Source organism: Candoia aspera, chromosome 5, assembly GCF_035149785.1.
Source record: "Candoia aspera isolate rCanAsp1 chromosome 5, rCanAsp1.hap2, whole genome shotgun sequence".
In the NCBI taxonomy this organism is placed as follows: domain Eukaryota; kingdom Metazoa; phylum Chordata; class Lepidosauria; order Squamata; family Boidae; genus Candoia; species Candoia aspera.
In genome coordinates, this window is record NC_086157.1 from 54234690 (window position 1) to 54247035 (window position 12346).

Sequence of the window (12346 nt, forward strand, 5' to 3'; positions counted from 1 at the left end):
TTCACATACAAAATAGACATAATAAAATTTACATTAAATATACAAATGGACAATGGAAGAGGGAAACTGAGAGCCAAAGAAAGAATAATAGAATAAAATGAATGAGAGCAGAAGTGAATTGGAAATGTATGTATTGCTTATATAATTTAATATTCTGGAAAACTGAATCTTGCCAGGAGACAAAAAAGAAGAGAACATTCCACAGAACAGCAGAAGTAAAAGTTTGAGGATGTGAGTAAACACCAGCAAAATATCAGCTGGGCAGGATAGAGGGAGAAGAGGAAATAAGGAAGATGCAGGACAAGGACACATAGCTTTAGAGTTATGTATAAACTTGAAATTGATGAGGTGCCTGAGAGGGAAATATAAAGAAAATATAAAGAAAAGTATAGTGACTATTACCTAGGATAAAATGAGTTACAATTCAAATACTGTAGACAGTAATGAGAGAAGATGCATAAGGAAGCAAGGAAATGGTTATTGTAGTTTAGCCAGAAAAAGAAGAACAGAAAAAGGATTTCATGCTAAGAATGGAAACTGGTGATATCTGTGACAGACTGTTATTGTTGGTGCACCATGCTACAGTCTCTCCTTTGCCATGGTTGAAGACAGGTACAGAAAAGCAGCAGCTCTTCCCTCTCCTAGCATATATAGCTCTCTGCCACCTTCTCTGCCCTAAAAAAACCTCTCTTTAAATATGCAATATTATGTTATACAACACACTCTTACATGAAATATTTTGAAAATTAAATACATATAGTATAAAGAATGAAAGAACATATTCTAATACCTTCGCAGACTTCGCTTTTATTTTTCCCTTTTCAGGGCAAATATTATAATGCGCAATCTTATGAAAAACAAATGTCACTGGAAGAACATCGCATTCATTTTTGAGTGTGCAAACAAGATCTGTATGTTCACCAAAGTAACACTCTCTGAAATTGACCACTGGTCCTGGGATGAATGTCAACATGACTGGAAGCCCTGAGCCTATCAGTCCCAATTCAACACAATGAGGATTCCCTGAAAAAGACATTGAAACAAAAAAACCTATTGTATGTAGTGAAGAGAGTGACAGTATACACCAGTAAGTGTTCATAGGATATACTGCTGTAAGAGAACAAGTAATAATGCATTACAAATACAAATAGTTTTCTTTAATGCAACAAAAATTAGTATAGAACCTAACAAAAAACTGCCCTCCAAAAGTCAGTCCAAATAAATAATAAAGCATTCTTGAAAAAGATGCTTAGACTCAAATGGTAAAGCTCAATGTCCTAACAAGCAGGAACCACACTGAGATGAGGAATAAGTCTCTAGTGTTTTATTACTGCTACATTAGATAGAAAATGCTACCAAACTGAAGAAGCATGAGAAAACCCATGCAGATAAACCCCAAAAGTCAAGGCGGGTCTGATCTGTCTCTCTTTGAATGACAGCTCAACTCCTCACTACTACGCATGCGTTTTCCCCCCTGGATAGGGGCCCCCTCCTGCTCACCATCAGTCCTCATGACACTCAAAGAGGAAAAAGATTACATTGCTGTGGAGTTGCTGCCATCAGTGAAAACTCTTGAAGGAAAGCCCACGTATTATTAGATACATCGAATGCAGGTGACAATTTAATCCTGCCCAATTAACAGAAAGACTTAATGAAGGAAAGGGGTGGGAAAGGGGGACTAGCAGTACCTTAAATTACCCTGTCACACTATTCTTGACCATAGATGGTAGGGAAATTGATGATGTCATTTGTTCATATTAATGTCTAGCAGCTTCTGCATAGCATGAAATGGGATCTTTCTGTAATTTTTTTAAGAATTCATCAAAGCAGAAAAGATAGCCATGATCATGTATCATTTTGAATCAGGAATCTTTGGGCATAAACTGTGTAATAGTTCAAGCAGCCTGTTCATGCTCATTTTGTCTGCTCATAGGAACAAAAAAGCAAACTAGGATGATTAGCTTAGTGCTATATCTGAAGATGGGGTTACAGTTTGCTATAAGCCAGGATTCATCTTTAAATAAACTCTAGTTTAAAATGGCTTAACAAACCTATTTTGTTTGGGTAAAATGATCGATATTCCTAATTCAATTGTAACATTAAATTATCTATGTCAGACACATTTACTCACTAAAGCAAGTAATCAGGTTGCATTCACCAATACATAGTTCATGAACACTGTGATTTAATGAGTTAGAGTTCTTGATTAAAATTGACATGTAATAATGACCAACACAAAATCCCTGACCCTTGCATTGAAGAACACGTAAGCTGCTAATATGCTAGGGTCTCAACCACACCAGCTGTGCTTCCAGAATTAAGCAGTATGAAATAACTGTAGTTCCCAAATATAGTTCAAATATTCAATATTCTCAGTATCTCAGATTCTCTTTGAGTGAGATGGGCAGTTACAAAATTTGAAATATAAATAAATAAATAAATCCCACAACAGCCTATGTACAAGCTATAGTTTTCAAACAACATTAAACAACTCTACGTACACTCTATTGCTGTAATGCATTTTCAAATTTATTCTAGTGGAAATGGTCATCATTTCATTCAAAACTACCTGAAAGCCCAAACTGGGATGTTTGGCAGTCCCATCTAGAACCAGAATTTATACTTTCAGAAAGGCTAACAAAATAGGGGCCACCCAAAAGCTGCATAACTGAATGACAAAGAAAATATGGTGTGGGGTGAAATATCATCAAGGCATTCCTCCATGCATATACTCTTGTGTGCTTGCTTCTAGCAAATTACAGTGGCTTTTTTACAGGACTAGATTTCACCAGCCAGACATACGGTGGCATCTATCACGCATTCACACTGAACAGTTCCTTTCATGAAAACAAAAGGGATTCCCCAAACTTGATGGGGAATATGTATCTCACCACTAAAGTTTGTGTGAGAGCATCTGCATCTGTGTGTGTTTGTGCGTATGTGTGTATGCTAAGAGATAACACTTTCTGTGTGTATCTATCATTTAAGAGATAACACTGAAAGAAATTGGGAGGAGAGAAGGGAATCAAAGGGACTTGTTAGCAGCAGGTTCAGCATGAGAGCCAGTTTGCTCTAGTGGTTAAGGCAACGGGCTAGAAACCAGGAGACTGAGAGTTCTAGTCCCGCCTTAGGCATGAAAGCCGGCTGGGTGACCTTGGGCCAGTCACTCTCTCTCAGCCCAACTCACCTCACAGGTTGGTTGTTGTGGGGAAAATAGGAGGAGGGAAGAATATTAGGTAAGTTCACTGCCTTGAGTTATTTATAAAAATAATAAAGGCAGGATAGAAAATAAAATAGTCAAAGTTTTGTTTCCTTGATTTAATATAAATGATCAGAAACGTTATTTTGTGAATGTGGGTTAAAGTACTTTCAAGAAATTCCATAGGATGCAATAATCATGATCAATATGATTATTGTTATGGTTTTATCTAATCAAATATATAAATAGTTCTATGAGATCAATATTAGAGCATTTCAAACTACAAAAAAAAACATTCACACAATCAATTTATAAAAGTAAGCATTTTTTGATTAGATGCTCATCAAGAAATTAATTTTTATATATACTGTATATATTTTTTAACAATACATATATTGATCTCATTTTTCCTGGAAAATACAGTTATTTTACACTTAGTTCAGGTTTTTACCAATATCATACCTTGGGCGGGTATATTAGCACCAGACATTGTGTGTAAGAAATCATCTTTACTTCCTACGGCTTCAAATTTCAGAAAGATAGCATAATCTTTTCGTGATGGAGTTTTGTCAAGGTCCCTGTCCATTTCCAGCAGCCTGTAAAATTCAGAATTAAATTCACATTTCTATCATGCAAATTTATGATTTGTAAGTGCTGATACCTAACCATACAGCAGAAAAAAATAGAATATTTGACACCATAATTTTAAGGAAACATAGGCTGTAAATTTAACTAATCTAAAATTAGAACAAAGAACATTTCAATTCTAACATAATGTTCTATATAACTTGAACAAAATCTTTCCATAAACAATAAATCTTCCCATTTTGTTAATCATAAGGCCACATATGGCTATTTATGTTAAACTACCTTATTCACTGTGCAGGATAATGTATATTTCAAAACTTTCTTGACATCCTATTTATTACTCCATTGACATTAAGATTTCAACATACCAACTTCCAAATGATTGAGCACATGCTGCATATATGGCATTTTCACCCCTTTTTATAATCTCAGATGATGTGTCTCCTAATTCATACTAGCCTCTACTATACAATTCTTGAGCTTGCACAGCCTCAGTAATCCCTTAACACTAAGAACTATCATCTTAGTAGCATTGTTTTGTAATAAAGAACTCTGGCCTCAGCAAGAAGTGACAGACACCTTGTTTTCCTATCTCCTGCTATGGCTGGAAGAGTACAAAGAAGAGCCATACGTATTCCTCTTTGCCTCTTGAAAACAGAATTTATTAGAACAGTTACATGATATAGAGAGTAACAAAGATGACCTTGACAGAGAAAGGAGAGATCTCTTACCAAAGCAACGAGGAGGAAAATATGGCTTAAGCCCAAAACAAGAAGGTATGTGTAAATGTCTCACACCCTAACCCCCCCAATTCACATAGGTATAAGAGAGGGAGGAGGTAAAGCATAATCAGATTGGCAAGATTCTATTACTATAGTCCATCTTAATAAAAGTCATTTTAGACTTCTGTGGAATTTATTTTTTGGTATGTTCTATATTGTTCTGCATTGTGGGGCTGACATCAAAACAGGCTAATTACAATAGATACAGATTATAGCTACAATGAAGAAAATGAATTCTGTGTGAATTATGAATATATATACTTGGGGGGTGCATATGCTACACATACACACACACGCTACAGTTTTTATCATTTTCATTACACTGATTATTGCAGTTTACATAACCACTTACTCTGGACTAAAAGAAAGAAAAATCACAGTTTTCTGATAAGGTTGTAGCATTCCTTCATTAGGAATGCATGTAATCAGACTGCAAACATCTGTTCCTTGTTTTCCACCAGGGTAATCTTTTAAAGCAGCATATGAGCTCTTCCGAATATCTGTGCCCTTTAAGAAAATACAGAATGTACAATACAGTAAAAGTTAATTACTTCATATATTTACATGGATGAAACATATAAACATATAGTAAATCAGCTAGGATTATATTACATATAAGATCAATAAACTTACTGAAAAAGAGTTATAAAAATATGAACAAAACTTGTCACTAAGTCTAGACCTCCACTAGCCTTGGATTTATTATTTTAAGACATTATCTAGCATAACACAATTTTAAAAAATTTCTACAATGTAATTATTATTCACCACCAAATGTCCATTGGTAATGACAGGCACATACATGTCCATACAGTTCAGAAATCCCAAAACTGTTGCGACATGCACCTGGTGTACAGTAACATCCCTACAACTCTCTTATGAAATCTTAATGGTAAATAATAAAGTCATTTAGTATCAAAGCAATTGGTCAGTTTTAGCTCCACTATAACGTAATACCCATGTTCAAGCTGTACTTTTTTCCATGGGTTCACTCATATCATTCACTTATTTGTGGGAGATATCAGACACGCCTTTGTGGATATCACCGGACTGTAATCTAAATCTACCTTTAGAAATGGCTTTTGAACACTTATATGAACTGTGTTTAAAAATACAAGCCCAAATCTGCTGTGTTGTTATAGTTCCTAGTTTACATCATCAAATGCAAGAATAGTAAGAATTGTCATTTATATACAAATAGTAACAAAAAATGTAAAACAGTAACAAAAACAAACTTTATTTTTCCTTTGGGATAGCTTCTAAGTACGATACACGGAGGAAAGGGAATCCTGCTGAAACAGAGATAGGTATTAAAAAGCAGGACTAAAATCAAGAGAGTTTCCTCACCATCTCTCCACCAACAGCATTGTCCAGCAAGATTGCCACCCAATCCATAGGCTCTGGACTTTTATTGTGAAGAATAACTTCTTCCATCTTGGAAGTTCCAAAGTAGACACATCCAAAGTTAACACACTGGATAGTATTTGAGTGAGGTGCACCTAAAACCTCAAGAACTTGTTCCACAATATTGGCTTTGATCCTTATTTCAGCAGTGGGCCGTCCCTGCAACTCCACACTTTGGATAACAACAAATAAAAAGGAATGGTGGGCTTGAGGAAAATCATAGGTATGATCAATAACGCCATAGTAAATAATGTGGAATTTGGATTTATTAGCATATTTAAATAATACACACATATATAGCTGAAACTTATAACAGTTGTAACATTCAATGCTTCTTATCAGATAAAAAGTGCTCTCAATATTGCATAATATTAGAAGAGTTATGACTGTACTAATTTTCCGTTATCCCCAATTTGGAATAATAAACAAAACACCAAACTTCGGTATAAGGATTTTTAAAATGATGCTTCAAATTAGATTTTCTTGAGAATTGGGTTTACCTTTACATTCTGTCTAAATAAAATTAAAGATGTCTGATACTGTGATACCCAATACACTCAGCTCTGTCATGTAATTTATTTAAGCACAGCCTTTCATTTTTAGTCAGGAAACTGAGTAGTATGCAATAAAAAGTTTCTACCCTTCACTCAAATTGTTCTTATTACATAGACTGTACACTGAACTGGCAATATTTGTACTTATTTCATCAACACATATTGTTAAACATATCTAGTACTAAAAGGGCAAAGACAGTATAAGGCATATACTTCCTTATATTTATATGTACCATAAAACTGAAGCAAGAAGCAAATCAAGAGAGACAACACTGCAATTTAAATGTACTGCACTTACATGGCTGGTTGATTAATTATTTTGGGTACATCGGTACATATCTCCACTTTAATCAACTTTATTGTTTTTGGTTCTATCACGCCACTGACTGGTGCTATAATAATTGGAACACTTCCTCTATATTTTATGTCAAATGTACCTTAAAATGTAAAAATAAAACCATTTTATCCAACATGCATAAAATTAAATACTAAGGGGCAAAATCTTTTTTGCCTCTGACAGTAAAAAGGACCATACTAGCAGCATGATAGACAAGATGCAGAGCTTCTCATCAAGGTTCTCTGTGTTCCTCAGCTCCCTCTCTCCTCAGTCATCTTTGTACAATCATAGGGATGAACAATGATGAGTTGTTTTCTGTTATGCATTATTCACAACCATTATTCTTTTTAGAAAATACGTAATTCTAAATTTATAAAAAGTAGAGTCTAAAAAGTAGAATCTTGTTACAGTTGAGAGCTGGGGTCACAAATAATTATTTAGAATTGGGCTATCAAATCAAGAAAGTGAATGTATGTTTATAGGTCCTCCGAGGTGAAGCTAAAAAGTCATAAATAGATAAATGTTCAACCCAAGCAAACAATCAGACAACTCAAGCAGAACTTCAGACTTCTCTCATCATAGATACAGCCATAGAAATAAAGGAAATAATTAAAAATTGAACATTTATACATTTATACATTATGCCTTCACTTTATATGAAAATTTAAAATTTAAGCGTGTCTATCCCTTCCACGCTGTTTGAAAAGGCAGGTTGGAAATCCCCCTCCTGAGATATTACAGGGGAAGAAATCCAGAAACAAGACTTCTTGATAGTTGTCCTCAGTCTGGAATATCCTCCTCCCTGCTTACACTTTAGACACTAGTGAAGCCTGCTTTTCCAACAAGCCTTAAAGGCAGAGGGTTCTAGTTAATTGGAAATTATGGCTTATTGGAGTCTATTAATTTATATCATTTGCTTGATGTAACATACCTTTATTTTTCATCCACAGGGGGACAAACTACAAATATCAAATAAGTATTGCACCATCACAATGCAAGCCTTTTTGTACATCCATTGTGAGTTGCATGCACAAACAAAAAGAGCATTGTGCTGTCACGACCCTAGTTTTGTCATTTTGACAAAAATCATCAGGTTCTATGGTGCATCTGAACATGTTTTTTATTTTTTTTATTACTTTTACATGTAAGTCACCTAGAATTGGCTACTTACAATTCATGCAGTTAAAAGAAATTAATTATATAGATTATGTGCCATCAAGTCAGTGTCAACTCTTAACACCACCCAGACATTCTCCATGACAAACTGTCCCTAACATGGTCTTTCAGGTCTTCCAATGGTTACATATATTATATAGATATTATAGTCTGCCAAGAAAACATCACGAAAGCAACCTCCCCCTGAAGGGTCAGACATGACTTGGTGCTTGCACAGGGAACCTTTCACCTTTTTCAATCCCAGGCTGTTTTGAAACCATTAACCATATCCCATGTTTATATTATTGACCACATTCATAGGATATGCTGAATATAGTGCAATATTAACCCAGGTTTGGTAACTAATCTGTCATTCTTTCAATCGGCAATCCCAGTTGTGGCTACCACTGACTGTGTGATTGGGGGAAGTTCAAGTATAAAAAGTAGCTCATGAAGTAAAGTATTGCTGCTGCAGAGGTTTCACTGTGCAACTACTCAGCAACTATACTTGCAAAACCAAAAGCACTTGCCAGGGATAAGCAAACAACAGATCCAAGTCTGGATAATATATCCATGGTTGAGGTACACTACAATAAAATAAATCAGTTTCATATTGTGACTGAAGCACAATATTCAGTCTTAACCTAATGTACGCCAAGGTCGAAATCTAGTCAATATTCTAAATCAAAGTACAATATGGTTTACCATGTTGCATGAAAGCAGCCAAAGCTTTGTCCAGCCATTGAGCTAAGTCATAATGTGATTTGTTTCTGGTTGGGTGGGTTCATATTTCATGCTGAGCCAAAAACAAGTCACATTATGACTTAGCTAAGTGCACCTAGCTACATATACTAAACTACGTAGAAAATATTTACCTGGGTATGATCCATAGTTTGTTATTTTGGTTATTGCATGTATTATTTTACTGTTTGCAATTATTGTTCCAAAATTTATCTCAGGTTCAATTTCTAAGCAACAACATGGGTGTAATCTGCAAAAAAGAACACTATTATTGCTTTTATGTCATAATTTTATTAATTTAATTTTTAAATACTTTTGGACAGAAATAAAGTATTTTTGGACTTCTTCAACCGATGCACAAACTACGTATCTTAACTCAGCACTTATGTCGTTATATTTTCTTAAGTATTATAAACACAATGAAATCATATTAATTTGCAACTATATTTTATTTACAGTAGCTTGAAATTCTTTGTTGTGTCAAACTATTTTTAATAGTTATTGCCTATTTATATTCAAGATAAAAACAATTTAGCACACAACACCTCAACTATCACCACAGTTCTGGTACTATTAGATGAATTCAATATAACATAAACTCATGATACTTGGCATAAAAGGTACTGACCTAGTTCAACCATAACATAATTTGCTAGAATTTGTTTTAATTGTGGGTGTCCAAATGTATAAATCTACCTTCTGCAATAAACTATGGTTTATTTTAGATAGTAAATCCTAATTGTAAACAATGGTTTGATTTTTAAATCCTGGCTTATCCTTAACAAGCACACAAACAACAAAAAAATCTGTGTAAACAGACAAAATACATACACCAGAAAAAATCACAAGTACACACTCCCACAAAAATGAAAAAGAACCCATAGAATAGACACAAAATACATAGATCATTTTTAAAAACCTGGAAGGACATCCACAATACACAGACAAAACACTAATCATACAGACATTTTAAAGACATCCATGCACAAATACATCCATACACAAAATCTTCTTTTTTTCAAAAATCCCATTCCTACTCCCATGCAGCTGTTTATTAGACACAAGAGGAATTTTCCATAGGCATCAAGTAATTTTATCTTACAGCTGCTTGGGGAAATGATTTCATCAGGTCCTTTATGAGGGGAAAGGATTTATCTCTCTCTCCAAATGTCCCCCCCCCATGGGCCAATTACCTTATAAGAAGTTTAAGATGCAGGAGTGGCATTTAAACATTTTGAATTGGTGAGTTGCCCTTAAATTCCTGCTTAGTTCCTAACAGTCTTATGAGCTAAACTACAGTTTCTTAACCCAATCTTAACAAAGTTAACAAAACACACTAAATTAGGAACTTTTCAAACTGTATGTTGGCAGCCATAAGCACTGTAAGTGAGGGTTAACAATTTTTTCCACCTGATCAGTCTTGCACAGATAAAATGGAAGAGCAGGCAGAATTTCCTCCTGGCTTTGCTCCTCATTAGTGCAAGACTAGTGGGCTGCAACAGTACAGCAAGGATTGAAACCCCCTAAAATACACAGATTAAAATTTAATTATTAAAAGTGGCATTTTTTCTTCATCCAGTCCTATCCTAATTAAATAATTAGGTTTATCTGGAGGGCAATTCACACAACTTCGTTATTTTAGGGGTTTGCAGCACCACAAAGTTTGAGAGCCCCTGTTTTAAACTGTAAACAAGCTATGATTATATTATGATTTAAAACCCATTTGGTTTAGTCCATTTGTTGGGGTTTAGTGTATTGTGCAAACACTTAACAAATATTTAACCAAAAGGTAGTAGAAATATATGTTGAAATGCCATACCCTATCAAAGGAATCTCAATTATTTTTTTCTCTACATGAAGGAGGAGCCTATCATGAAGGTCTTCCTCACTGTTAGGATGATATTCCACAGTGGCTGTTATGTGAAGACCAGAAGCAACAGGTTTCTTTGGATTTTCCACAATTAGTTTGAACTGCAAAATTAAGAAATCATTCAATTCCACAAACAATGTTTTCTGAACATGAGAATCTTGACTGCCATAACAACTACTATTCAGCAAATTACCAGTGCAAATAAACATTTTTTAAAGGCAACATTTTTAGTTTTAGTTGCATGATCTGTTCTGGCAACAACTGAAGCTAAATAAATAAAGAGTGAAATTGTAACATAGATATAGGAAACATACATAGAAAAATGAAAGAGGAAGTACCAATTAGGAAGTTTACCTGCTATAATCTTATTCTGCTTTTTAAAGGCACTGTGATCACATTCATGCCTCATGTTCACATTACACTATGAACATTGTAATATCTTGTAAGATTCTTTCCCAAACTGACACCCTGCAGATATTCTGTGTATCTCATATCTTCTCCAGCCATTGTGATCTATGCCTGTAATGGCCTGGTGATGGCATAATAATGTAACAGATCTAGCACCAGACTGAGAAATGCTATAATAAACCTGCATTACTAGACAATGTTGCGCCAAGTTACATATTTCCTACCTTTGAATTTTAACTTTTTACTCACTGAATTCTGTTTCATCTTCCTACTGCATTATCTTTATTCCAGATTGCAGACAAGTATGTTTCTATAATTGGAGGAATCAAAACTACACACACACACCCTTCACAATATATAGGAAAGAAATGATAACCACAGCTCTTCAGAAAGAACTAGTGAATTCCAATAACCATTCGGGATCCTTTTTTTCTTTAAGTATACCCCCCTCCTCAAAGATGGGCACCCAAAATAAAGTCTGTTGCTAAAGAGATTCCAGATTAGGAATCATTGGGTTTGATGCTGCTGAAACTAAACTAGCCCCATCCAATCTGACTCGCACACCGGCTAAAAAACAGTTTGTCTGGGGCTTAGAGAAAGGGCTAATTTCAAGGTCAAGAAGCAGGGGAATTCCCAAGCCTAACTCAGGTCCTGATGAGGATTTCTAACTTCTTCGCCCCACTTCTTTAGTGGGCTCGCCTTGTTCCCGTCCCACCTGAGGCCGTCCTGGAGGCAGTAAATGAAGTGAACAGCTGTGCGTCTGTAGGTTTTGGATGCTAAGCAGCGCTCGGTAGCAACTTCCTGGCACCGCGTCCACAAAGCGCAGCTCGCGGGGCGTAATGCGCACACCGGCGACGTCCCAGACTGCTGCGGTTACCTCCATGGTCCCACCACCCCCTTGCTCGCCTCTCCGGGAACTCATGGCGGCCTCTGAGCAAACCAGCTTCGTGCGCCGTGGGTTCGTGTCTCCAAGGAGACGCAAACTTCTTTTGCACTCAGCGGCTGGGGAGCGGTTGCCTCGCAACGGAATCCGGGCTCTGATTGCCGACTGGACTTCAAACGGAAATTCCGCCCTAAAGAGACATGAACGCGGAGCCTCCCATAGAAACACCTTGTCCCACTAAAGAAAGGAAAAGATGGCGGTTGTTCGTTAGCGATACCAAGCTGATCAGAAACGCTGATCAGAAGTGAATGTAGAGGGGGAAAAAGGTTTGTTTTGATATTTGTTCCTCCCGCTGTTTTACTTTCTAGAGGCAAAGGCATTTCTAGAGACTCAATCATCTACTGTACAATAAGAACAAGAATCTG

General features: G+C 35.8%; 1 protein-coding gene across 1 annotated transcript in view; it reads right to left on the bottom strand.

Moving 5' to 3' along the window:
* CFAP47 (cilia and flagella associated protein 47) overlaps window positions 1-11960 on the bottom strand; it is a 230371-nt gene extending 218411 nt beyond the window's left edge. Inside the window, exons 1-9 of the mRNA XM_063304691.1 lie at window positions 11754-11960; window positions 10580-10731; window positions 8895-9010; window positions 6826-6964; window positions 5917-6145; window positions 4922-5076; window positions 3662-3795; window positions 3090-3092; window positions 791-1023 (exon numbers count right to left, since the gene is read on the bottom strand). Of these exons, the coding sequence (XP_063160761.1) occupies window positions 791-1023; window positions 3090-3092; window positions 3662-3795; window positions 4922-5076; window positions 5917-6145; window positions 6826-6964; window positions 8895-9010; window positions 10580-10731; window positions 11754-11960 (1368 nt within the window). The remainder of the gene's footprint in view (window positions 1-790; window positions 1024-3089; window positions 3093-3661; window positions 3796-4921; window positions 5077-5916; window positions 6146-6825; window positions 6965-8894; window positions 9011-10579; window positions 10732-11753) is intronic.
* Window positions 11961-12346: the final 386 nt, after the last annotated feature.